The sequence below is a fragment of the Cynocephalus volans genome, chromosome 16 (assembly GCF_027409185.1).
Source record: "Cynocephalus volans isolate mCynVol1 chromosome 16, mCynVol1.pri, whole genome shotgun sequence".
In the NCBI taxonomy this organism is placed as follows: Eukaryota; Metazoa; Chordata; class Mammalia; order Dermoptera; family Cynocephalidae; genus Cynocephalus; species Cynocephalus volans.
In genome coordinates, this window is record NC_084475.1 from 16,279,543 (window position 1) to 16,305,722 (window position 26,180).

Genomic DNA, 26,180 nt, shown 5'->3' on the forward strand with positions numbered 1-26,180 from the left:
ATTTTAGTAATTTTAGCTAGAAAGCTTGAATTTTATCATTGCCAGTAAGTAGTATCAGAGTTTTCCTTGAAGTGACAGGCTTCATTTTTGAGAAAATGTCTGCTAGATAGATACCCAAGTTCAGATAACTAGTTAATTAGTCATTCTTTCAAGTAAAAATGGTGTTCCATGAAGAAAATGGCTAGTTCAATTTGTAACTCACAGTCACATCCAATAGCCCTCCCTTATCCACAGTTTTACTTTCCATGGTTTCAGTTACTTGAGGTCCAGAAATATTACATACGATAAGATATTTTGAGAGAAAGAGATCACATTCACGTAACTTTTTTTTCAGTATATTTTTATAGTTCTATTTTATTACTAGTTATTGTTATTAATCTCTTACTGTGCCTAATTTGTAAATTGAACTTTATCATGGGAATGTATGTATAGGAAAAAACATGGTATATATAGGATTCGGTACTATCTGTGGTTTCAGGCATTCCACTGGGGGTCTTGGAATGTATCTCCTATGGATAAGGGGGGACATGCTTTTCCTTGAGACAACCATCTTAGTTTGGTATGTAGCAGAAGTGATTATGCATACCTCTCATGTCATCACACAAAATGTTAAAAAGATTTTTACTCGTGTCAAGATTTAATAAAACTAATTGTTTTGATTGCTTTGCCAAAGACATTCTTAAGTGAAATCGTCTGGGGTTTTTTTGGGTTTTTTTGAATAAACCGAGCATACTATGACTGCTGCTGCAGTTTGGTGCTGCTGCCTTGATTGTGTTCTAAAGTCCAGCAGTTTACCTACCATTACTTGCTCCAATGTCAACACAGTGAAAAAGGAAAATAATGACTTATTATTATGAAAATAGTTTTGACCTTGCAGAGCCCCAGGTGTGCACAGACCAACTGTGGGAACCACTGTTCTTCTAAAACAGAAATCTTGGGTTGTATTAAACAGTTGTTTGATAACCATTTGTATTGCTCTGCAAATGTGCATTAAGTTGTTAGCCCTATGGAGTCTTGAACTTTGCTGGGGGGGCGTTAGAAAATCAAGAGTAAGATGATTCAGCCCAACACAATAGTGAGGAGTGAAAGCTCTGGAACCAGACCTGGGTTTGAATTCCTGCTCTGCTTGGGAAAGTCCCTTAACTTCAGTTTTCCTCCTCTCATCATAAAATCTCTCTCATTCATTTAATGAGGATTAACCAAGTAAAAGTAAAATGCTTGGCTTCATGGTGTATGGCATGTCTGTGTTCAGTAGCGTTAGTTTCAGGGACCACCACTACTAGTCCTTCCTCTGCTCACTTCCTGGACTGGGCACACCATGTGGTTGGCTTGTTTTGGAATAGTGAAGTCCATGTTTCAAACTGGAGTGTGCTCAAAGAAAAGAAGTCATAAAGGTGAGGGGGCTTTAGACCATGTCACGTGAGGAAAAGTTGAAGGAGCTGGAAGAGAGGAGACTTGGGAGACCAGTAGTCACATTCTGGTGTTTGAAGGTTTGCTGCAGAAACAGTGGTGACAGCAGCTGCGGGACTTGAAGCAACACATGGAATTACATGGCAGAAGTTCGCCTTGATGTGCTAAAGACCTTTTTGTTAACTTTAGCCAAAAGTGGATTGAGTTGCTTAATGAGGTAGTAAACTCCTTATTTCCGAAGATCTTTCTGACAAGTTTTAAGAAACTATTTTTCGTGAATGTCCTACAGGAAATTTGTGGGTTGAGGTTAGGCTAAACCCCTGAGAGGTTCCCTGGGAACTTCCTGGGAAAGGACTTGGGCCTCGTGGATAAGCAAAATTGAGTGTTCTCTAACTTTATTATCTGCTGGTTTAAAAAGTACAAAGACTGAAAATTGCCCTAATTTTTTTTTTTTTTTAATTTTATTTTGTTGATATACATTGTGGTTGCTTATTGTTGCCCCTTATGCCCTAATTTTTATCACTGATGTTTAGGGTTGCCTATGACTGCAAAGGCCCATATTTAGGAGTTTGAATAAGAGATGATAATTCCGGGCCCACCTGTTCAGGGAGCTTTTGGTCCTGCCCATCAGCCCAGAGTGTCAGGGATCAGGCTCTGTGGTGGCTGAGCATTCCACGGGAAACTGAACGCTTCGGCGTTTCTGTTCCATAATTTCTTTTTCTCTAACGTCAATTTTCTGATCTTGCAGCCTTACCCTTACATGTTCTGATTACTCAACAGAAGGTGGCACTGCTGTCTTAGAAGTCAGACTAGAAGTGCCAGCTCCTCGCTTCAGGATAAGAGGTGCCTGGTGGCTGCGGTGTTTCCTCCTCCATCTCTTTTCCTTTGGTGCACAAGCTTCCCTTTCTCCTCTCTCCTTTGTCTGTGTTTTACCTCGGTTGCCCTGGAACGTTTTCCCTTGTTTATTTTTTTTTCTCCACTCCTACAGTTCCTGTGGGTGATGGTATTTCCACTCACTTACTGTCCCTGACACACCCTTCCTTTGAAAACAAACACAGGGATTGATGACCTGGAGCAAGAAAGATGGAGCAAGCAGCCTGTTGCCAGCTAACTGGGAGTGACTGGGATGGCCAGCTTCCCCGAGGTGTTGTGGTCCCGCTCCGATCAAGGCTAAGAATCCTGGCCGAGGAGCAAACATCTGTAAAAATAAAATAGTGGCTCTGGGTCAAGGAGGTAGCATCAAGAGGGGGGAAAATTGTTCTGGCATTCTTTAAAAAGGTGTGTATAACCCCAGATAAAGTAAAAGAAAACATTTTCAAAATTCATAGAGCCCAAAAGTAGGGCAAAACTGTGGAGTTCACAACTTAGAGCCAGTCTGGTGGCCTCGCGGTTGGAAGCCCCAGACTGTGCCTGGCTGGTCCTTTCTCAGCTGCGGGACCACGGGCTTAAACTTTGCTCAGCTCACTCTGCGAAGTCAGGGCTGTGATTCACACTTCACAAGTTGGTTGTGACAGCAGCAGGAGAGACTGTGAGATTGCTTTCTACAGTATAAGATGCAGTGGTTAGCGGCTCAGCCTTCTCAGCATAACTGAGCCCTGTTATACACCCTCATCTTGTAGGTCAAAAGTTGCCACTTTTTCTCAGCTCACTGCCCTTGGTGTCTTGGTAGTTTTTCACAGCTTGTAGGCCAAAAGAAATACTTAATGGTTCTGTTTCTTAAGCAATTGGCTCTAAACAATAAGTATTACTGTCCTCACAATTCAGTAGCCGCTTGAAAAAATAATGCACATAAATTTGTGTGGTATCTGACAGATATCAAGTAGTGTTGTGTTTCCCATAAAATTTTTAAATATCCTGGGGCACCTTTGTAAGTTTGCTGCAGTGTCCTGGGGTGCCTTGATGCACAGTTTGAGAACTGCAGACATAAATTTTCTTACAGTTCCAGAGTGGGAGACTTTATATACAAGTCCTCGCTTACTCACCCCTGGAGTTCCAGCTCAGCCAAGTGAATGCTTTTCTGCCTCCAGTGGCTGTCCATGCCCCCACTAAAGGCCGGGTTTCTCAGTGCATTATTAATTGACTTAGAGTCTAGATGAAGAGTTTGTATTGGGCAGAACAATCTCAATAATTCCCTCACTCCTCTCCTCTCCAACTCCTTTCCACTGTCCCAGCATTATTATTGAGCTTTTGAAGTACCAAAATCGAAGATCTGGAAAGTAAAAACTGCCTAAGGAGCATAAGCCCCAGAAATTTGTTGTTGGCTACTTATTTTAGGAAGAACTTTCAGGAGCATGCCAGCAATTGCATGTGGGTGACACCCCAGGTTGAATTCTTATGTTCTCCTTATCGACCACTAAGTTAAGAGACATGTGCTGGCTTCTGCAGGATCTTGGCAGAGCAGAAGAGTTTCCTGTTTGGGCTCTGGGTGCGTTTGTCATACCTTCAAGCCTCTAAAGTCTGAAAGGAAGATGCTGTTGCTTGTCTTAAACAAGTGGCATAAGGTTCTGTTCCTCCCGATATTGAAGGATATTTAAGCAGGCAGGTGGTGTGGTATGAGATAGGAACCATGAGTCCTTTTGCAGCCAGCAGAAAAAGGTCGTTTGTGTGCCTTTGTTGGTGCACTTCTGGAGAACATTGAGAACCGAGCATTATTTTTCAGGATGAGAGAGTATAGATTATCTCTTAGAGCATAAACCTAGACTGTGTGTGTGTGTGTGTGTGTGTGTGTGTGTGTGTGTGTGTGTGTGTGTGTGTGTGTGTGTGTGTGTGTGTGTGTGTGTGTGTGTGTGTGTGTGTGTGTGTGTGTGTGTGTGTGTGTGTGTCCAGTACATGGATCAAATCTTGGACCTTGGTGTAAGCACCATACTCTAACCACCTGAGATAACCAGCCAGCCCTGGGCTTTTTTGATGTGCACAAGATTATATAGCACTATTTTTCTTGTGATTATACTATTAGGGTTTTGTTTGTTTATTGTTTACTTTTATAATTATTCTCAAATTATTATAGCAGGATTGAATATTTTTAGGGAAAGAAAATTACCTAATCCCATGATACTGATAGTAAAACTCTTTTCATTCTTCTTTCTTTTGTATTTGCCTATAGTAGCATATATATTTTGTGTCCAGTTTTGTTTCCATCCATCTTATAAACATCTTCAATGCTGTTATAGTCAGTTAGTTAAAAACTAAACACTTAAGAATTGTGGGACTGGCTGGTTAGCTCAGATGGTTAGAGTGCAGTGCTGATAAAACCAAAGTCCAGGGTTTGATCCCTTACTGGCTGTCCGCCAAAAAAAAAAAAGAATTGTATGGTATATGAGTTATAGCCCATTAAAGCTGCTATAACAACAACAAAAAATTATAATTTTCTAAATATTCTAAATGGGGGATGATTTTTTTTTTTAAAGTTTAGATCCACCAACTTTTATTCTAGTAATAACACCAGTCATTAGCACCAAACTTTTTCATGTCAATTCCCTTATTCTTATGTTTTCTTCAGCTGTATAGATTAAATTATACATTATAATACATTATGGTAGCAAAGTCTGAATATATTTTTATGGTTGTTATTGAGTGAAATGCAGTGTTTTCAGTTTCTCTCCAATGAACTTCTCTGATGAGCAGGAAACGTGCCATGTTCTTTACTCAGGTCAGAAGAAATAACTCATCCTTTATAGCTCGAGTTCTCATTAGGAGTCCACATGGTTGTTCACCCAGGAAGGGAAAAGAGCTTAGTATTTGGTAAGCATTTCTTAGGATTTGGTAGCATTTCTTCTGTGAGTCCCCAGGAAATCTCCGGGCTAAGGGCAGGGGTGGCAGCACCCACTGTTTGTGTGATTAAGCCTTCAAGACCAGCCCTTCCGTTCAAGTCAACTCAGACGTTACTCATGGGGGTGCCATGGACTCTGGAGCTGTTTCCCCTGATCGTCATAGCTAACAGGTAATAAATCTGGCTATCTTTCCTTTAAGTTGAAGGTTTAATGACTGCTCGAGAGTCATACCTGAAGAGATATTTTTCCTGCTTGGTCTTTGATGTTAGCTTACCAAGTAGCTTAACCAACAGCTACAAGAAATCGTTACTGTTTGCAGCCTCTTAGTCCACAGGGAGGAGGTTAGAAGTTGGGAAACCATATAACTGGGCTTTGGAGTCAGAAAGTCTTGGGTCTGAATTTCAGCATTGCCATTTACTGGGCAGGCTGCTTCATTGTACTTTACCTCAGTTTACTCATCTGCAGAATGGAAATAATAATGTCTGCCTCATCCTTGAATAATGTATGTTTGCTTGTAGTGAGTTCTGTGTTTAGGGTGTGACAGAGAAGCTAAGCGAGAGGTCCCTCATCTTGGTTTTTTTATCCCACCTGCCCCCATGTTCTGTCCCTCACACTCCATGATCCTTTGAGTGCTGATAAGATGGGGGAAAATGACTCACAGCGTGACTCATTTAGGACCAGGGAAGGAAATGGCTCTTGACTGTTGCTGGTTTGTGAGCTATTCTCTCTTCTCATGGAAATTATAATGTGGCCCTTGAATTGTTGAGAATGCCAAGCCTACCTAGTATTTGTCACTTCCCTGATCTCAACACAGTGAATGGCCTTCTTTAGGCTTATCCTCAACAATGCTAGGGTTGCCTTGTAGAAGTGGGAGATGTGGTATTTCCAGAAGCTCATGGAGTGGCCATGCTGGGGAAGAACCCACCCCAGGCTGGAGCCTAAGGGTCTGCCTAGGTGGTGACCTGATCTGAGGAGCAGACGGAATGACAGACAGAGGCAGGCCATGAAAATCACTCTTCTGTCGCCCAGAAGGAAAGAAATCCAAGCCGAGTGCTCTGTCCTGTCACTTTCCAAGGAAGGCCTCATATATCGTAAGCAGAATGCTGCTGGTAAAAACACTGGTAATTGCTGGAAGTTGTGATCTCATGCAAAGGGGAAGAATGACCATTATTCTCCCTCTGACCCCTCCTCTTGGCTCTGCTGCACTGCCCAGGGGTCCTTCTTGACTGCACTTGCTCCAAACAGACTGAAGCTGAGACTCCCAGAAGCCCCACCCACTCCTCTCTGTTGCTGCAGCCCAGGAGCCGCTGCGTGCCCAATCCACCCTCCCATCAGCCATGCAAGCCCCAACATACCTCCTTCCCTTCAGGGCCAGATGCCACAGATTGCTAACCGAGGTGTGGCTGGGCCCTACCTTCTCCAGCTGGGACTCATCTTTTTTAAATTATATGATGCATAAAACTGCCTGTCCTTAGGGACTCAGCACTTCCGATCTTCATTCTGTTTTTTAATCCATGTCCCTTGAAATGCTGCTGTATGATTTCTGGGTTCAGTAGGATTCTGCTTATTTGTGTTCCTAACTTTGGAGTTAGGTACATTTTTCCCAAGCTGTGCATGAAAGATACTGGCATTCCTTCTGGTCCTGTGGATAGTGAATTCCCCTTCCTGCTAGTATGTAGTTGATGACCAGTTTGCATTTCCACCCTCCTGGCTTTCACGTATCTCAGGTATATTGGCCCAAATGTTAATCTAACACCTTATCTTAGCAGTTGACCTCTCAAATGGAAAAGTGCTTTTGTAACTTGGTGGCCGTGTAAAGTTGTGGGTCTTACACACTTCACTTTGCTGTTGTCAGCCTCACAAAGAGAGGAATGGAGTGGCCCGCTGATCATCTTTTACACTTTCCGGAAACTAAAAATCCTCAAGTGTCTTGAATCAAATGTACGTTACACTTGGAATAGCATATAACAATAGCAGATTTTGGAGATGGCTCCCTGCCAGAGTTTTGCGTTTACATTAAAGTTTGGTTGGTTGCAACATGTGTGACAGAACATCTATAGCCATGCTGAGCCATGTCGGCTTTGTTTTAGCCAGATTTTTCCAATAGACTTTCTTTGCCTCCTCCATGCCTTTTCTTCAGTCTACAAAGCCAATTCTGGAGCTGGTTGAGTTTGTCTTGGCAGACTCCTGTTTAACCCTTTTCTCTAGAAACCTACTCTGGTTGGGGCAGCTGAACCTTCCTGTCAGCAAGCTGTCTGGGAGCAAAGGCAATTCCAGTGTATCCAAAGGGGCCCCACCAGCTTCCGCCCATTTTTCTGATAAGTTGACCATTTCCATTCCCAGCCAGGCAGCGTGCCCATGGCAGTGGCCCAATCCTGGCCAACAGGATACAACTGAAGGAAGTGTGCCGGTCATGGGCTTTCTTTAGGGCTCTCGTGTGTGGAGTCGGCATCTGGACCATGGGGTGGGATATTCCCATGCAGCAGTGGGTTTAGTGACTTCGCTGAGCCTGGAGGTGCTGACAGCTCTCACTCTGCACCCCCAAACATGTCTGTCAAACCAGGACCATTTTATTCTGGAGCTTGGAGGTATTGACAAAAGTAATCCAGAATTGCTACTTTCTCGGTGACCTGATGTTACTCACATCTGTCTCAGAAAACTTTGTTTTGCCTGTCCTTCCTCCCCAAGAGGGCTTCCTGAGCACAGCATATCGGTCTGTCTGAAGCAGCAGTGTTGTCTGATGGTTAAGAGGACAGTTTCGCAGGGCTGTTGTGAAAATTTTAAATGAGGTCATCATTAACTGAAGAGCTTAGCTTAATACCTAAAATTACTCCCCTGGATTGAGTTTTGTTCATATTTTATCCCCAGTGCTTGGCCTGTTGCCTGGTACGTAATAAATGTTAGATAAATTACTTGTGGGATAAATAAATGAACTAACTGTATAGTAATTCTGTCTTTTTGTCTTAGGTTTTAGGAGCATTAGGTGCAATGATTAGAAAAAAGATGCACATTGGTTCGGTTTCATACTGAAAAAAAAGAAAGAAGATGCAGGAAGAAAGGCAAAGAATTGGGTTTTTAAAAAATTGTTTTAACTCTGTATTGGTGTCCCCTCCTCACCTTCTCCCTGTCCTGTGTCATCCTTTTGTTACAGTTCTAGTGCATTTGTTAGCTCCTCTCTGCTTCTCTTTCGGACATTTTCAGTGAATCCACACATTGAAACTAAATGTGTAGTTGAGTAGGTTTGAAGTGGGGGGTTAAAACCCTGCATCTGAAGGTAGCTATGAAACCCTATGCTGGAAAACTGACAATGGCTGATTAGAAAGGAGAGTGTCTATATTGGTATGTGTGTGTGATCCATGTTTGAACACCTACTCTAGACCAGGTGCTGACTGTTCCAGGTGGTAAATAGGATAGTCTGTGAGCGCACAGTGCAGGGCAATTTGTCCTCATTGGTCAGGTCGGCGTGGGATAGAGGAAGGCCTCCTCGAGCTGAGGCCTGAGATCTGCATAGGGCTTGCGAGGCAAGAGCAGAGAGGGCTGTATCAGGGAGCAGCCATTGCAAAGACCCTGGACCATAGAGGGGAGGAGAAAGCTGAAATGGTCAACAGGGAATCCTCAGGGTCTCGTCGGCCACAGTGAGGGTTCATTTTTAAGTAGATACTCTGCTCATTAAGTGAGGTATCATTGGGACTTTATAACTACATGGGCTGTCCCAGGTCTAACACAATATAAGGTTTGGAAGGCATTTGTTTTACTAATCTGCCTTCCCAGCTACCACGTACTTGTAAGATGCAGCATTACAGTGTCTAATGGAAAACACCCGGACTTAGCACTCTTGCTCCTGTGCCCATGTTCAGGGTGCTTTCTCTGTGCCTAATGCTCCCAAAGCTGGGAAGAAAACATGACATTTAGACTTGGCAGAATCTAGATGGCTGTTGTTGCTGTGCCTCAAGTTTGATGCTGGAGTTTTGTGTGTGCTTTGTAGAGCTGGTTCCAGGAAGGATTGATGATGCTTTGTTGGCTGAAAATAACCCTCCATTCTCTCCATCAGGACTTGGTGCTTCTCTCTCTTTTTGGGGGTGGGGAGTGGAGGTGGTGGTGGCTCGTACAGGGATCTGAACCTGTGCCCATGGTGTGATAAGGCTTCACTCTAACCAACTGAGCTAACCAGCCAGCCCAGGACTTGGTGCTTCTCTGCTGATTAAATCCTCCCAGATCAAATGGCAGCTCGTCCAGTTTCACGGATCCACATGGTTTTACTTCTTTCCTCTGCTCCATTCAGCTTCATTCTCTGCAGGGGGAACCACATTCCAGGTTCTGTCACTCCTGAGAACAGCAGGTCCCCTGCCACTGACCTACAGCCATGGCCGTTGCATTCTTATATCAGTCACAGTTGATTAAGAAACCAAATGGGCAAGTGCAGATCACTGTTCTTCTCCAGGGACAGCCCCCAGCCACCTCATCCTTGTCTCTGAGTTTGGTTTCTTTTTTTTTCTTCTTTTTTTCCTTCCCATTTAACAGGCGGAAGGGTTTGGTATCTCTGACCAGCTCAGCACTTGAACCATTCTTGCTCTCTCCTCCCTTCCCTGCCTTCTCACTAAACATGTATGGATTTTCCTTTTTTTTCCCTTGTGTCTTAATTGGACTTGAACTAGGGAGCCGAAGAGGTTTACCTGGTCTTTCCTCCTGGAGCTGCCTTCCTTCTCTAGGTGAGATGCTTTGCTTTTGTCTTCCTCGTGAACCTGGTGCAGATCCCTCAGCCTGTTCAGTTTGAGGGGCGTGTACTCTCTTTGGGCTGTGGCTGCCATGCCTCCTGGCTGGGTAGACACATCTGATAAACGGATCTCTAGGCTGAGTTCATTGCTTTGACCATCTGCAACTCTCCACCTGGAGGCCAGAGGGATGGAGTCATACAAGTCAGGACAGGTGTTGTCTGTGCATTTGGAAACACTGCTTTGGGGGAAGGAAAGAGGAGTGGTGGTTTCTTGTCGCTTTCACTTGTATCCCCATAAATCCCCCTCCTCTTCTTGCCTCTTTAAGGGTATAGTGAGAATCTCTCCCTATAGCAGGTTTTGTAACCACTTTCTTGAACTACTGGCAGTTTAATAATGACCTTTCTTCCATCCTTAGCTCTGTCATTTAAGATACTTCATCACATGTTTTTTCTGAAACCGTGGCTGGCTTCCATGATAACCATTATGGCTGGTGCTTGGTTCCATTTCATACTGAATTCCTAGTATCTGAGGCATGACTGGTAGGGTGTCCCTCTGGGTCTTCCTTTTGAATGTGACAACCTCCCCCACCCAGTCCAATCCTCCCTGCCCCTGATGGGGGAGGTCATTATGGAGTAATACCATTACCATTTGACTAAAGGCTGCTTTCATTGGGTGAAACTTGCTTCAGTGGACAGTTGAGCAGAAATGGTTCTAAGAAGCATCTTTGAGGGAATCATTACGATGCTCAGAGGTCCCTTCTCAGCTTTGTTTGGTGTTGTCCAAGTCCTGGGCCCATCTCCATTTGAAGAACAGGTGATATTGTGGCTCCAGGCCCTTCATTGCGGGGCATGACCAAGCCCTGCACTTCTCATATTCAGGGCAGGGTGTGGGGTTAAGCTGTTTTGGCCGAGTGAGCATTTTAGGATCCCAGAGGACTTGGGTGGTTGTCTTTCTTCTTCAGGAGCAGCTCGGTACAGTGACACAGGTGCCCAGAGGCTCAGCAAGCTCACGACCCAGCTTGTTGGTCTCAGAAGGCATAGGAATTACATTCTAAAACATGACAAGGTGTGGCAAGTAGGAGGCACATATTCCCACTATTTGATTCTCCAGAGCCTCCAGGTCTCAAGGGTGCCTGTGACACCAACAGAGAATTTGAACCAACACAGACTTAAGAGCCTTCCTAGGAGATCTTAGTACAGCGGCTCTGGCCACTTGTCGAGGTACACTGAATGGTATGGCTTCCATGGCATGCAGGCTCATCTGTGCATTTTGCTTGTAGAGTTCTCTTAAGTCAGGCGAAGTTTCTTTTTTTTTTTTTTTTTTTTTTTTTAAAGATGACCGGTAAGGGGATCTTAACCCTTGACTTGGTGTTGTCAGCACCACGCTCAGCCAGTGAGCGAACCGGCCATCCGTATATGGGATCCGAACCCGGGGCCTTGGTGTTCTCAGCACCACACTCTCCCGAGTGAGCCACGGGCCAGCCCGAGGCGAAGTTTCTTAAACTTGGAGTTGGGTCCACCCACAGGTCTGTTGGTCAGTGCCTTGCTCAGAGGCACTGAAAGTTGGAGGGCCTGTGGAGCCAGATTCCACTGCTAGGAAGTTGAGTGGGCCTTGTTTCTAGATACTGAGGGGAATGGGAGTCAAGCCAAAAAGGGAAAGACTAAAAGAAGGAAAAAGATACTTCCTGTCTGTGGTTTTGCCCCATCATCTCTTTTCTTCCAAAAACTTCACCAAACAACCTCAGCTAAACCAGCAAGGCCCTTGTGAAATGCAGGAATATCCCTCCCCACCCCCTTCCCATCACCACACATGCCCTCCCCCCTTCCCTCTCCAGGGTCACAAAAGCCCCAGAACCATGGAGGGAGCTACTGGCCTCTTACTCTACCCAGGGAGCCCGGGAAGTATCAAGTATTTTTCCCTTTGATGAGGCATGTTTGGTGACTTGATTCCCTGTGACCCTGGGGAAGGCATGGGAGAGTTCCAGTGTGGATATTGTCCCTCCTCCCATGGTTCTGCATTTCAGCCCAGGAAAAGGGGCTGGTGCAGTGCAGTGCTTTGGGAAAGAATGGTAGAGCCCTTGAGAAAGAGTTAACGAGGCAGTGAGTCAGTCCCCTATGACCAGTCAACTGGCTGGGGGCAGGTAGGGTGTACCCAGCTGATGTTTTCCCACAATTAGCACCCAGAAAGCTGTCCCCTAGAGGGAAAATTGGAGGAAATTTTTACAGTCCCGTTTTGTTAATGACACGCTCTTTAACATTGGTTTCTTCAGAGTCACTGCTACAGAGGGATTGTTGTTGATTCCCTGAGAGACTGACACTCTCTACAGAACAGCTGATTTATGACTCCAACCTGAACTTGGTGTGGCAGTCCTCCAGGCCCACTTCCCACCCCCTCCATACCCCAGCCAGATCTCAGCTTCTCTTTGTCCACCTGATTGGCAGGAGGTGGGTGGCTGGGAGAGACGGGTTGCTAAGCAGCTTGCTGGACATTGTGCCCTTCCAGGTTGAATGAATAGCTGCAGTGTTCAGAAGAAGGAGGGGAGTTTGGCCTGTCCCAGAATCAGGAGGGACATTTTGGGGAAGGGGGCTAAGAACAACTAGTCTAGTCTTGGCACGGACCCTAGCTTGGGAGAGAATGGGTAGCCTTCCTCGCGGCTGCTTTCCTGAGGTGTGGCTTGGTGTAGCTTTTCTTCATTTAAGCGGAGTCCATAGAGCTCCATGGCTGTTTCTGGGTGAAGGTTTTGTTGAGAACTGCTACCATCTTATCTCCTCCCTCACTAACCAGAGGGGAAGGAAAGGAGATCCACCAACCTCTGTGAACTCAGCGTGTGCCATTTTGATCATTAGCCTTTCATGGCACTCCAGATCGCTGATCTAACTGGGCTTGAAGGGGTGTATATCAGCAACCCAGAAATGGGGAAGACAGGCATGTTCTTGCCGTGTTTCATTTGAGACAGTGGAGGCAAGGGAAGGCCTTCCTCCCCTCTGTGCCAGGAGCTTGGATGGTAGGGCTTGGACCATCACCTTCTCATGTTGATTTGGCTTAGATGAAGTGTTTACTGTAGAGCAGTGAAATCCTTCTGATAAGCCTTTGCCCTTAGATTTCTGCAAGGATGTGTGGAAGTGTCTGTCGTGAGATGGTGTTTGTATTAAGAATCGGAAAGCTTTTCCTTGAAGAGAATATAGAGCCAATGTGAAGAGAGCAGAGAGCTGGAGAAGGGCTGTCTTGAGCCGGGGGCCTTTCCCGGGCCTCGTTTGGTCACTTATTAAAGCACGTTCCATGCTGGCTTGGGGGTTCCTTGAGTTGCTCCTTCATCCCTATGATAAAGTCTCCCCTTATTGTTCAAATAAGAAAACTTGGGAGCAGCTAATCTTTTGGGTTCTGGTCTTGGGAGGTGCATGGTGTGTAGAGCAGTAGCTCTTGCTGCCTCAGTTCCAGCAGTAGATGCAGTGGTAGTGCTCTGGGGCCCCTGACCAGGCCCCCAAGGAAGAGCAGCAGGCAGAGGACAGGTTGTGCAGGTGGCAGGGCAGGATCACTGGTGTTTGTTCTCCTTGGCGTTGGTGGGCATTGGTTGCTGCTGGAGGCGGTGGAGGAGACACTGACATGGGGCTCTGAGCATCCTGGCTGTTGTGGCAAGGGATGGTCCCTGGAGCACTGGCTCGCTGTTAGGGTTCCTGGTGGTGCCTTCACCTTTTCTCCCTCCTTACAAGTCCTGAGTGGTCTCAGTGAAGAGAGTGACTTTCTGTTTCTCTTTTGCAGGATAATGCAGAAGTAGAAAAGCGAGACCCCCAGGAATTAGTTGGTAAGTACCCAGAGGAGCCTCAGGGGCTATCTCTGAGCCTTGCCCTGAGCAAGGTGGCGTCCAGCCATGCCATGCCTGATGCTCCATGGGGCTCCCCTCTGCTGTGAGCGTCATAGCCTTTCATACTCCCTCTCAGGGCCTTTGGCATTTTCTAGGATGGCTGGATGAGACGCCCAGGGAACAATTCTTCTTTGAAAATCGTAGTCATGGTGCGTTTTATTGGGCTTTGGTCGGTTGCCAGTATTGTCAAGAGGGAATTCAGGCCCCTTTGGTTGGGAGCTCATCCTGTGCCTTGGGCCCGTCCTCCTTCTTTGTACCCCTTCTTCCCCTCCACTGGCATGTTCCTGTTGCTCAGGGGGTCGGCATGTGGCCTCTGCTGGCACTTTGCTCTGTCCCCAGGCAGAAGCATACCTCACAGCCCTGGAGTCTGGGATCCTTTTGTGACTTGGGAGGAGCTGGGACGTTATGTTTCTGGAAAACAGTACACATCATCCAAGTCCTGTACTAACCCAAGCCTTTCAGTCCTTTAGAAAGCCTCTCAGGTCCTTTTATATGGCCATGGACTTTGTAACAGCTCTGAAAGCCTGACCCAGGGCAAGTTCCTGGCATCTGAATCCAGGACCCATGGTGGGCTTGACCCTCCTCCCTATGGTGGCCATGACCGGCCCTCCCTGCCTGTTCTGCCAGTCTTCACAAAGTGGGTTCCTGCTTGCTGCAGCGGTGCTGCGGGAGGACGGCCTGCAGAGTCTCCCTCCCCCTTGTGCTTCCGCCTCGGTGTTCATGACTCACTCAGGGCAGCCCTGGTAGTTTAGGGCCCCACACTCAGCCTGGAGGTCTCCAGCAGTCTCTCCCACCTGTCCTTTCTCCGAGTAGGACCCTTTGCAGGGGGCAGGGGTAGGGAGCCTATTCTGGTTTTTATATTTGTCTTTTGAGGAACGATTGGGTAGAATCGTGATGACTTTGAGCAATCCAGACCCTCAGCAACATTCTGCCTTAATCCCTGTGTTCTCCGATTAATGGAGTTTGAGTCTTCAGATCTTTTAAAAGCCAGGTTTTTCCTAAAACCTAGAGTTTGCTCTTTTGAAAATAGTACTGTAGGGACATGACAACTGGCTTTGAGGGCAGAGGAAGCCTGTGGCCTGTCCCAAATAGGTGGCCCGTCCCAAATAGGTGGCCCACAGGGCCTGGTGGGGTCAGGAGCCCTGACCTCTTCTCCCTCCCACGCCCTGCCCTACCCTGCTGTTTACTACTGGGAAACTGTGTGGGGCTGTGGGGGTCAGAGAGCAGCCTGTCCGGGAGCCAACACAGCCATTCCCTCTGCCCTGGCCAGTGGTGCTGGGCAAGCAGTGGAATGTGTGTGGGCAGTAGCCATCTCGGCCCCAACTCCTTCCACAGCCAAATTGGTGTTTTTTCTCTTCCTGCCACTTTTTAAAAATAGCTTTATTGGGCCGAGCCCATGGCGCACTTGGTAGAGTGCTGCGCTGGGAGTGCGGCGACACTCCCGCCGCGGGTTCGGATCCTATATAGGACTGACCCGTGCACTCACTGGCTGAGTGCCGGTCACGAAAAAACGACAAAAAAAATAAAAATAAAAATAAAAATAAAAATAAAAATAGCTTTATTGAGGTACAATTTACAGAGTAAGATTTGTCAGTTTTAAATGTGCCATTTGATGTATTTTGGCAGATGTATGTAGTTGTGTTACCCTCCCCCCACAATCCTGATACAGAACACTTCTGTCTCTCCAGAATGTTCTCTTGTCTCCCCCACCCCCTTTGCAGACATTTTCTTCCCTCAGCCTCAGGCGAGCAGTGATCTACTCTCTCACTGTAGTTTTACCTTTTTTAGAATTTCATTAAGTCGGGATCTCTCAACCTTGGCACTATTGACACTTTGGGCTGGATAATCTTTTTTGCGGGAGCCTGTCTTGTTCATTGTAGGATATTTAGCAGCATCCTTGGTCTCTACCCACTAAATGCCAGAAGCACTCTCTCTCCTTCCCCCAGATATGACAACGAAGAATGTCTCCAGACATTGCCAAATGTCCCATTGATGGGGGGATAATCACTTCCAGTTGAGAGCCACTGATACAAATGGAATTGTAGCTTTTTGGTCTGTGTTCTTTCACTTAGCGTCATGCTTTTGCAATTCATCCAAGTTGTTGAGTGTATCCATAATTTTTTTCGTTTCATGGCTAAGTAATATCTCACTGTAGGGATACCCCACACGTCATTTATTCATTCACCCACAGAGGATACAAATGGATCTTAAAGCTGCATAGTTTTGAATAGTCTTACCATTTCTCATAGACTGACCAGTTTAGCTTTTTTTGTTGAGGACGAAGTTTAGTGCCAAGTGACTTCCGTTGGTGATGCCATGCTTGTCAGCCCGTTTGCCTGAACTTGGCTCCTCTTGCTGCTTCCCCTTGGTGTCAGGACTCAGGTTGCTTGCCTGGTAGGGGAAGCCAATTCATCGGGGTCTCCAGCACTGTAGCTCTTCGACAGAGCTGAGTGTACACACCCTGGCAATGCCCTCTGGGGACCCCACCTGTGCCTTACGTGTGCCTGGAACAGTGGTGCTGGTGTGACCGTCCAGTGGGGATCTCCATGTCTCTTCTAAGCTGGAGACGCTCCACTGCGTACTGCTTTCAGCCACTTCACAGTACCCCACAGCCATGCTCCAGGCTTGCCACTCGCTGCCATCCCATAAGCCTGTCTGACTAGCTCCTTCTACTCAGATTCCTACCTGGCAGCTATGGATCCTGCGGGTGTTTTCTGACTTGGGCTTGCACAGGGGATGATTCACACTGACAGCAGGCTTCTCAAATCCTATGTGCAGCTGCCCTCCTAGAACATCCTGCAAACCCAGGTAGCAGCCCCAGACACCGGCATAGCCTCCACGTGTTTGTAGACATTGCTGGAAGTATTTCCTGGGAGAATAGTGTGGGGCTCTGGCTGCTCATAGCAGTGTATGTGGGGCTGATGTCTTCTACGTTAGATTCACTCTGGAACTTAGGAAAGAGTCACTGAAATACTGTTCTTGAAATCTGTGTGATAACTTTTGTCTAGTTTTCCTGAATGTGCCCCTTTATTTGCCAGTTGCTTCTTAGGAATTCTCTTGTTTCTAGCCCAGGAGGGGTTTCTCTCCTCCTGTCATACTATATACCATTTGAGCCCCAGCGTGTGGTTAGGTTGCTGTGGCAACAGTGTCACACCCTGTTTTTCCAAAAGGCTTTCCTGGCAAATGCCAAAGGGCACTCTTTGTCTCTCTGTCACATGCACACATACACTCCCTTCAGTCCGGGGAAGAACTTAATCCTACTTGTGTATGTGCCCAACGCCTGCCAATGCCCTCTTTGCTTTTGTTGCTGATGCTCATGAAATACGAGGACCAGCTCTCCCCAGCTGGTCCCACTCTCCAGCAGTCTCTGCAGCCTGCTTGCACCTCTGGCTTAGAACTTCTGCCTATCCCAGGGCTGGGAGGAAGGAGGAAATCAGGATAACACTTGAACTCCATCCAGATCTGGCTGTCACCCTTGCTTGTGGTGTCAGGAGACAGAAGGAGGGTGCTGGGCAAAGAGAAGCACTAGTCCCCTGGTGGAAACTGCTCTTGGGCTGCACTGGCGTCCACTGCAGGACCTTTGGTCTATAAGTCACCCAGTTTCTGTCTTACCCTCGTCCAAAATGGCAGGTCAGTGCTCTGTTCTTGGGGTGAGTCCAGTGAGGATCCACTGATGACATGGAAAATCAGCACAGGTAGTCATGTTTTAAGACCCTGCCTCAGCTTGATGTCCGGCCTTAGAGCGTATTTGCAGTGTGCACAAGCTTCAACTGAAGCAGCTGAACTGGCGAAGTCTGGGGTCCTTGCCCCCAGTCCTGCTCAGCACTGTTTTTTACAGTAACAGTGAAACTCTAAACGAAGATCAAAGCACCTTATCTGCTAAGAAAACATTAACCCAGCCTTGGGAGAGGAGAAGGGGAAGGCTGTGCTAGGCCTTCCGAGGCAGCCCAGGCAGGCACACAGCCGCAGGGAAGCTATTCTATGAAATGGGATAGCCGGGGCCTGGCACACAGTAGGTACCCAGTGAGTGCTTGCTGAATGTTTGGTGGCTTCTTCATTCTTTCCCTTCATCCTGCCCCACCCTGCCCCGCCTGCTGTTTGCTTGTTGTATGGTCCTTTTCATGAGGGAATGTTTTAAAGAGCACAGACAGAATCTTAAAACAAGCAGTGCATTGTCTGAGTGATCCAGAGCAGGACTCTGCAGTCACCAGGGTGGCCAGAGGCTACGGGGAAGAGAGTGGGGAGGGTGAGGCTGGGTGGGCAGTGGCAAATCTCTGAGGGAATTGTCCCCTGGGGGTGTGGTTCTTCACATCAGAATCAGGTCTTTTGTTCCCAAGAACAAGGTGGGCCAAGAGAGGATTGATCGGTTTATTTATTTAAAGACCCTAAGCTAATAACAACAGGTTATTTCTGGAGTCCTGGGAGAAGTGTTTTAGGACATGTCCAGTGGTGGGCAGGAGCTGCTCGCATTATGAGCTGATGATGCACATTTCTTCCCAGCCGTGGGCTCCATGACTTCACACCAGTAGCTTCAAATTGGCCATGGCAGGACAATTTACACCACGGGAATTGGCAAATGCTACAGATCATGGCTCCTCTTCACCTCCCACCCCCACCCCACCCCCACCCCCAGCTGGTTGTTAAACATTTACCAGCACATCTGTGGACATACTCTTTCCTTAAAAGTTAACCGCCATGACTTGGTGGAATGCATTCTCTACGTCTGTACCCTCTGCCTGAACTTCTCTTCCTCAAATTGACACATGGCTGGTTCTTTCTGGTCATTTCATCTCAACTCAAATGACACCCTCTCAGGTTACAGCTGAATACCTGTTTTGCTGTTTTCATAGCATTTATCCCTCCCTGAAAACATTTTATATGCTTGCTTTTTTGTTGTCCATGTCTGTCCCCACAACCTAACCCCTCACCTACAGAGTTTTTCACTCTGTTCTCTCAATAGCCTCCTTTTCTGAAAGAGTCCGGAACATGTCGCCTGATGAAATCAAGATCCCACCAGAACCCCCTGGCAGGTGTTCAAATCACCTTCAGGTAAGCACAAGTCTTAGCTGCTGAGGCCTGTGTAGATAAGGTAGCCTGGGTTAGATATTTGGTTTCGACCTCTTAACCTTAGGAGGCAGGGAAAGGGACCAAGCCTTCTGGAAGAGAAGCTGCCAGGTGAGGAGCCACAGTCCTGGTTGCCTTCCATGAGCCTAATCTCAGGAGTTTGCTCGTGTGGCCACTACCATACCTGCCACATCACCTGGTGCTGTTCTAGCAGCCCCTAGCTTGCCCTCAATGAGGCCTTAAGCTAGGCAGAGAAAATAACAAACCTTTTCTGTGCAGTCCAACTGAGCCAATGAGAGCCTCTCAGAAGGAGCTTTGCTAAGAAACTGAGGAACCATCAGAATGTAAAATAAACAAATTCTGGAAATCCAAAAACAGAGCATTTATATGCATCAAATTCCTATCCCAATATTTCTAAAATGACAACTCGTAGCTTCTTGCCTGACAAAACCTCATACAGACCTGACCTGAGGTTTTGAAATCCCAGGGGGTTGGACCTTTTAGTGCACTTACTCGCTAAGGAGCAGGACCTCGGGGGACAGCTGGGATTTCAGCCTCTGTGATTGTTTTTCCTTGTCCCTCTGTGGGTTCCCCTGTGAGTGGGACCTTGCGACTAACAATAAGACAGACACCCAAGGCTGTACAATCGTGGCACCCATTCCACCTGCTCTACCTTTGATCCTGTAGCTCCTACTGGGTGCCTCTGGCTACACAGCAAGCCCATGGCACCACCCTAACGGACAGATGACTAATAGGACCTGTGGCTGAGGAATGTGGCAGGCTGGGGGAGTGCCAGAGTCAGGGCTGAGGGCGCAGCACAGATTCTCTTCCTTTCCTGGAAGTCTACTCCTTTTGCTGAGTCGTCTGCCCCCCACCAGCCCCCAGGATCACGTCACCATCCATGCCAGACAGCAAGCTCCTGCCTGTGAGGACAGTTTCCAGCAATCTGCCAGGCATAGACAGCCAGCCGGTCAGCCTTCGAGTTCAGAATATTTCTTCTCCTTTTTAGATCCTCCTAATGGTAGAAATCTGACAGTTGAGCTAAGATGGTAGAACCAATCTGATGGCCCAGGAGACACAGCAAAGTCATCTGTGAGATGTGGGTTCGCCTCAATCTCCTGAGACTCTTATGTAAATAAGGCCTCCCTCCATTACCCTTGAGGAGATAATGTGGAGGAAACTCTTGGCTTCTTTCTTCCCTGGTGATTGTGTTACCAACCTCTCTGCAATTCAGTGCTCCTGCCAGTCTCAGCAGAAAGGTTTAGTCTCAGACAAGAGAAGGGGATTACCTCTCCTGAAACTTCCCAAAGGGTGTAACGTAGGTCCTCCAGCCTTGCCCACCTCCTCTTACAGGTGACAGTTCCCCACATGTTTTCCTTCTGGAGAATCTGTAGACTTAATTGCCACTAGGGAAGACAACTACAGAACTGAGCTGATTCCTGCCTTCCTGGGTAAGACTGCTCTTCTCAGAGTTGGCTTTGCCCTGAGACTTGGGTGTCTTGGGCCTCTTCACTGGCACTGGGCAGTGCTAATGCCATCTGCTGTGGGCTGGGCAGGACCCTCCTCCTGAGGACACTCGTGGCACTGGCCTCAGCAGGTGAGCCTGGATCCCTGTCAGGTGGTTCTCCTCTTTCCCATGGCAAGCCAGGATAGGGACCTGTGGGGGTGTTTTGGTGAGAGATGAGCTCGTGACCCTTGAAAAACTGGTGTGGACCAGCCATCTTTGAGCTTCTCCACAAAAGATATTCTAAGAAGTCTGTGTGACTGAACCCAAAAACTCTACTCTTGCCTTCACCTGAAAGGACGTGGCCGTTCACACGTCTCCTGTGACTCACAGTTCAGCTGAGGACTTAACCTTGTGTTAAAATGTAAAACCAGGGCCGACCCGTAGCTCACTCGGGAGAGTGTAGTGCTGATGACACCAAGGCCGCGGGATCGGATCCCATATAGGGATGGCCAGTTAGCTCACTGGGTGAGCGTGGTGCTGACAACACCAAGTCAAGGGTTAAGATCCCCTTAACGGTCATGTTTTAAAATAAATAAATAAATAAATGTAAAACCAGCAATAAGTCCCTGCACATCACCTCTAATACCTTAAACTCTTCTTCATGTGATGTAGGAGCGGATTATCCAATCAGGGATTTGTTCATTATCTCCTCAGTGGCTTCTCTGCCTTGACCTTTTTACTGCTTACTGTATTCATCATCCAAAGGGAGTCGGGGGAAAAAGCAGCAATGAAAACAGACTGGTCTTGGTTTACCTTACTTGTGCGCAGCTCTGGTCGAAGGCTGGGTGGAGGAAGAATATGGCTGAAGCTGGGATCTGCGTGGTTCTGTGGGGCTCGTGGTCATGCTCTGCACTGCACTCATGGCCGCAGACCGGGATTGGGAGAGGGTGGGGTTCTGTCATACATGCCCTCTGTTCCTCTTCCACAGGACAAGATCCAGAAGCTTTATGAGCGAAAGATAAAGGAGGGAATGGATATGAACTACATTATCCAAAGGAAGAAAGAATTCCGAAACCCCAGGTGAGTTTCCCATGAGCCTACAGGGTCAGTTGAGTCATTAATATTGGATGGGAGACCAGGATGCCCCCATGGAGGTGGCAAGGAGAGGCCCAGCTAAGATCCCACCTGAGCCCAGAGGGACCATCACCAGACCCATTACACTAAGTGTCTGCTAGACACAGCAGACTGCATTAACCCAGCCAGGGGGCTACCTGTTTAAGATCCAGACCAAACACATAAACCAGTGTGTAGAGCAGAAGCCAAGAGACCTAGACTGGAATGGGCGAGACTTGGCTGGTTTCTCATCCACACTCCTAAAGCACGCGACCTCTCAAGGCCTCCATTCTGAGGTGGACTAGATGATCGCTGTAGGTTCTAACTATGAAAGTTGGTTTTTGCATGCAAGTGAGAGGTTCTAGGAACAGAGCTGTGTCTGGGTCTCACTCCATCTGATGCCCGAGCCACTGACACACCTGGGAAAGAGCATGGTGTATGATAGCAGGGACCTGCACTGGCTCCTACCTGAATGGCAGGTTTTTTGTTTTTTTTTGTTTTTTGTTTTTTTTGTCTTTTTTCGTGACCGGCACTCAGCCAGTGAGTGCACCGGCCAGTCCTATATAGGATCCGAACCCGCGGCAGGAGCGTCGCTGCGCTCCCAGTGCTGCACTCTCCCGAGTGCGCCACGGGCTCGGCCCCTGAATGGCAGGTTTGACCAAGCCATACAGATTGAAGGTCAGAGATGCCCAGATAAGATTCAAAATGTAGCCATCGCCTCGACCTTATCCTCGTCTCAGTCCCCAGCTAACAGTTGTGAAGAGGTCAGGCCTCCCAGCAGGAAGCTGGCTTAGAGTGATGTAGCTGACTCTAAAGGTTTCATCAAGGGCCGGCCCGTGGCTCACTCGGGAGAGTACGGTGCTGATAACACCAAGGCCCCGGGTTCGGATCCCATATACGGATGGCCGGTTTGCTCACTGGCTGAGCGTGGTGCTCACAACACCAAGCCAAGGGTTAAGATCCCCTTACCGGTCATCTATTAAAAAAAATAAATTAAAAAAAATAAAAATAAAGGTTTCATCAACCCCAGGACTGGATGGTTCTGGTGCCATGCAGGGATGTGGGGCTAGTGCCTGCTCAGTGCCTGTGCTGTTCTCCTTTCAGCATCTATGAGAAGCTGATCCAGTTCTGTGCCATTGATGAGCTCGGCACCAACTACCCAAAGGTGTGTTCCTCATGTGGATGCTGGAGGGGGTACCCAGGACCCTGTGCTTGCTCTGCTGGATTTGATCTGCAGCCACAGAAAGGTCCATGTAACAGTACTGCTGGTGGAAGAGCACAGTCCCCATCTCTTTTGTTTGAGTCCCTGTTCTGAAGTAGTCCAACAAAGTGATCCCAGCGACAGACCTGGTCTGTGAGCCCCTGACTAGATAGGGCCCAAGTATGGGCTTGCTGGGCACCCATGCCTGGAGACCAGGGATGACAGCTGAGCCCCTGTGCATCCAGGGGGTGGGGAGACTCCAGGCCAGGAAGGTCCATGGAAAGACTCAGGTGCAAGGGACTTGGGTTTCTAAATCATATGTCCTCCATCTGGTAGTCCCTACTGAATGTAGCTTTAACCCTTTCTTTTTCAGGATATGTTTGACCCCCATGGCTGGTCTGAAGACTCCTACTATGAGGCATTAGGTAGACCCCCATCCATTCATCCACCCACCTACCGTCTGTCCATCCAGTCATTCAGCCATCTAGGCGACCTCTATGTGAGGTCATTTCCAAGGGGCTGGGTACACGCTCTTGAAGACAACTGACCCCATCCCTAACTTACAAGGCTTTTGACATAGCAGAGACAACAGATGGTTGAACCAGTAATTCCAACCCTGATGTATATTATGCTGGAGTTGCCAGGTACAGAGGGAGCCTCTGGCAAGCGGCATCACCTGACCCAGCCTAGGGGATGGGAAGGCCTCGCTGAGGAAACCATGTTTGAGCTGAGGTTTGAAGAGGTGTAGGGGCCTAGCAGGTGTAGGCAGCAAGCCCAGGCAGAGGGACAATATGTTCCGAGGACAGTGAGAGCACAGCATATTCTTAAAGGGCACTTTGGAGAACTGGGAGGGATTTCAGAGGTTCCAAGCCCCTAAACCACAGGTCTCGAGCCAGCAGTCCATGGATCTGATCCTGGCCTATAGATGTGTTTGGTTTGGCCCACACCAGTTTTGCCTTAATTTGAATTAGCTGCCAACATTTTATATAAAAATTCATAATTTCAGCTTCTCTCAGTCAGTAGGAAGGTAGTCCACCCTGGGCCTGCATTCCCATGTGGCAGCAGTCAGCTGCAGCTCAGAGTAGCTGGCCTTTCCAGTCATATCCCTGGACCTCAGGCCCTTGAGTTTGAGACCCCTGCTTTATGTTGGCCAAGGGCTGGCATTTCATTTTGCCTAGTGCAAAGGAGCCTAAGTCCGTGAGGGCCCTTAGTTCAGGGCAGGGCGGATTAGGTGCCCTTGGCTGAAAGCTGCTCCCAGGTTGCTCTATAATGGCTTGTCTTGTTTTCGTAGCCAAGGCCCAGAAGATTGAAATGGACAAACTGGAAAAGGCCAAAAAGGAACGAACTAAAGTAAGTGACGACAGATGTCCTGGATGGAGATGCAGGCCTTCGGAGTGCACGGTCCTGCTGGCCACTCCCCTGCCCCTCGGCCCACTCTTGGTCGCCGGTGATGCTCCGGGCTGTGCCTTCTGCGCCGTGCCAGGCTTCTCATCTCTGACTTGGCTTGCAGACATATCCCTGTTGCTTTGTTCTTGGTGTCTTGGGGTTTACTGCATTAGGCCCTCCCTCACCTCCTCTCCCCTCCCAACTGCCAAGCCCTGGTGGCTTGTCTCTTGGGTCATGGATGCTCTCCCTGGCCTGAATGGAGGGAAGCATTTGCTTCTGAGAGTGCTGGGCCCCAGCTCACCCCAGGCTGAGCGTTTCTTGGCCTCCCAACCTTAGGAGGTCATATATATGTTAAGGTCAGTGGCTTGCCTGGGTGCTTCCCTTTAGGTCTTGTGTCTGATGGTCAGGTGACCCCTCATTTTAGGACCCCGAGCACCACCTCCCTAGCCATATGGTCTGGGTCCTTTAGGGAGCTGTGAGGTCAAATGTCCTCTGGGCACTGTGCCTTTTGTGACCAGAGTTTCTGAGGGAGAAAGCCAGGCATCAGGACACCAGCTCCTCCCACCTCTGGATTGGCCTGACCCTCCTCCAGCAGCTGCGGCCTCCAGGACATTCCCCTCACCCCCAGGCAGAGGGGCTGCAGGGCCTGGGCATGCTAGTGGCCCTCTCCCCTCTTCGAGGTGCTGGCTCGTGGGCCAGGAACATGGGAGCTGGTGCGAGGGAATAAGCGGGGTTTCTCATTTTTAACCCTTGATTGAAACTTCCTTCTCTTTCTTTCCCTCTCCCTTCCGAACCCCAGGCTTATTGCAGGGACGTGTCTGCAGCACCTGGGGACCGGAGCTGTCCTTCCCCTGTGCGGGCGGGCGCCACCTCCTCCTGGCTGTGAGGAGGAGGGGCCTGGCCAAACGGTTCTGGGCATGTGAGGTGGGGCGGCGGGCAGGGGGTGCCGGGCATGTGCACAGCCTAGTGATCCGGGAGGGACCTGTTGTCTGTTTTGAAAGTTCTTTTAAAAGTGGTAAAAAGCTCCTTCGGGCTCTTCTTAGATACCTCTCCCTCCCCCAGAGGTCCCAGCAGCGTTGATTTCCAATGCCTCCTTTGTGCAGTGCCAAACTCCCCCGGGAGCAGACAGCTGGCAAAAGGACCAGGATGCACAGCTTTGCACGGGTCTTACTCTCCTCCCTCTCCCCTCCAGATTGAGTTTGTGACGGGCACCAAGAAAGGCACCACAACCAATGCCACAGCCACCACCACCACCACCTCCAGCACAGCTGTTGCAGGTAGAAAGAGGCTTCTCCCCGCTCTGCTTCCCGGCCACACCACAGACAGAGCAAGGGTTTCCCTGGCTTGTTTGGGCAACGGGCATCAAGCAGATGTGGACCTGGGCTCGGCCTGGCCATACTGTTTTCTGAGCCTGGACTTTGAGAACCAGCTTTGGAGCCTGGGTTGGGCCCTGTCACTAGCTGCCCCTAGGGCTTTCTGGGGCCAGAGCCCCTTCAGTTTCTGTTCCCTCCGCGCTGGCCTTCAGGGAAACGGGACACTGCTTTTGGTCGGTCTTGATTCAGACTCTTCTCTTGCTTTATTTCCAGATGCTCAAAAGAGAAAGAGCAAGTGGGACTCTGCTATCCCGGTGACAGCGATAGCCCAGCCCACCATCCTCACCACCACAGCGACCCTGCCAGCTGTCGTCACGGTCACCACCAGCGCCAGTGGCTCCAAGACCACTGTCATCTCTGCCGTGGGCACCATCGTGAAAAAGGCCAAGCAGTGACCTGAGGGGTCTTGCTAGGACTTGACATGACCATATAGCCCAGTGACCACTGAGAGACCCACTTTATATGTTTCAGGACCTGCTCCCCAGATGCCACCTGAGAGGAACCTCAGTGTGGCATTCCAGCCAGAAGAAGGACATTGCAGCAGAGGAGTGGGTTCTGTGGACAGCATCTGTCCACCCAGCAGTTGGGGCCTGTCGCCCTATTAAAGTGTTGTGTTCTCACATGCTGGCATCTCAGGTGCACTGGCCTCTTCTACAGTCTATGTCAAGCAAATGTGATTGCATAAGTGCCGCCTCCATCTTCTAGGTTGGGATATTGCCTCTGGGTTAACAGTGGGGTGATGGAAGTGTGTGGCACTGCTCAAAGGGGTGGCTGAGAAGTCACCCTGGTCATTCCCGGTGTGTGCCTCTTGGTGTGGGCAGATGGGAGCCTAGAGGTGC

General features: G+C 48.5%; 1 protein-coding gene across 1 annotated transcript in view; it reads left to right on the top strand.

The window, feature by feature from the left end:
• SAP30BP (SAP30 binding protein) overlaps positions 1-25,963 on the top strand; it is a 33,290-nt gene extending 7,327 nt beyond the window's left edge. The window contains exons 4-11 of the mRNA XM_063080843.1: positions 13,655-13,697; positions 18,718-18,806; positions 21,257-21,348; positions 22,486-22,546; positions 22,956-23,007; positions 23,874-23,932; positions 25,161-25,245; positions 25,555-25,963. Coding sequence (XP_062936913.1) covers positions 13,655-13,697; positions 18,718-18,806; positions 21,257-21,348; positions 22,486-22,546; positions 22,956-23,007; positions 23,874-23,932; positions 25,161-25,245; positions 25,555-25,736 — 663 coding nt within the window. The 3' untranslated portion in view covers positions 25,737-25,963. The remainder of the gene's footprint in view (positions 1-13,654; positions 13,698-18,717; positions 18,807-21,256; positions 21,349-22,485; positions 22,547-22,955; positions 23,008-23,873; positions 23,933-25,160; positions 25,246-25,554) is intronic.
• The last annotated feature ends 217 nt before the right edge of the window (positions 25,964-26,180 follow it).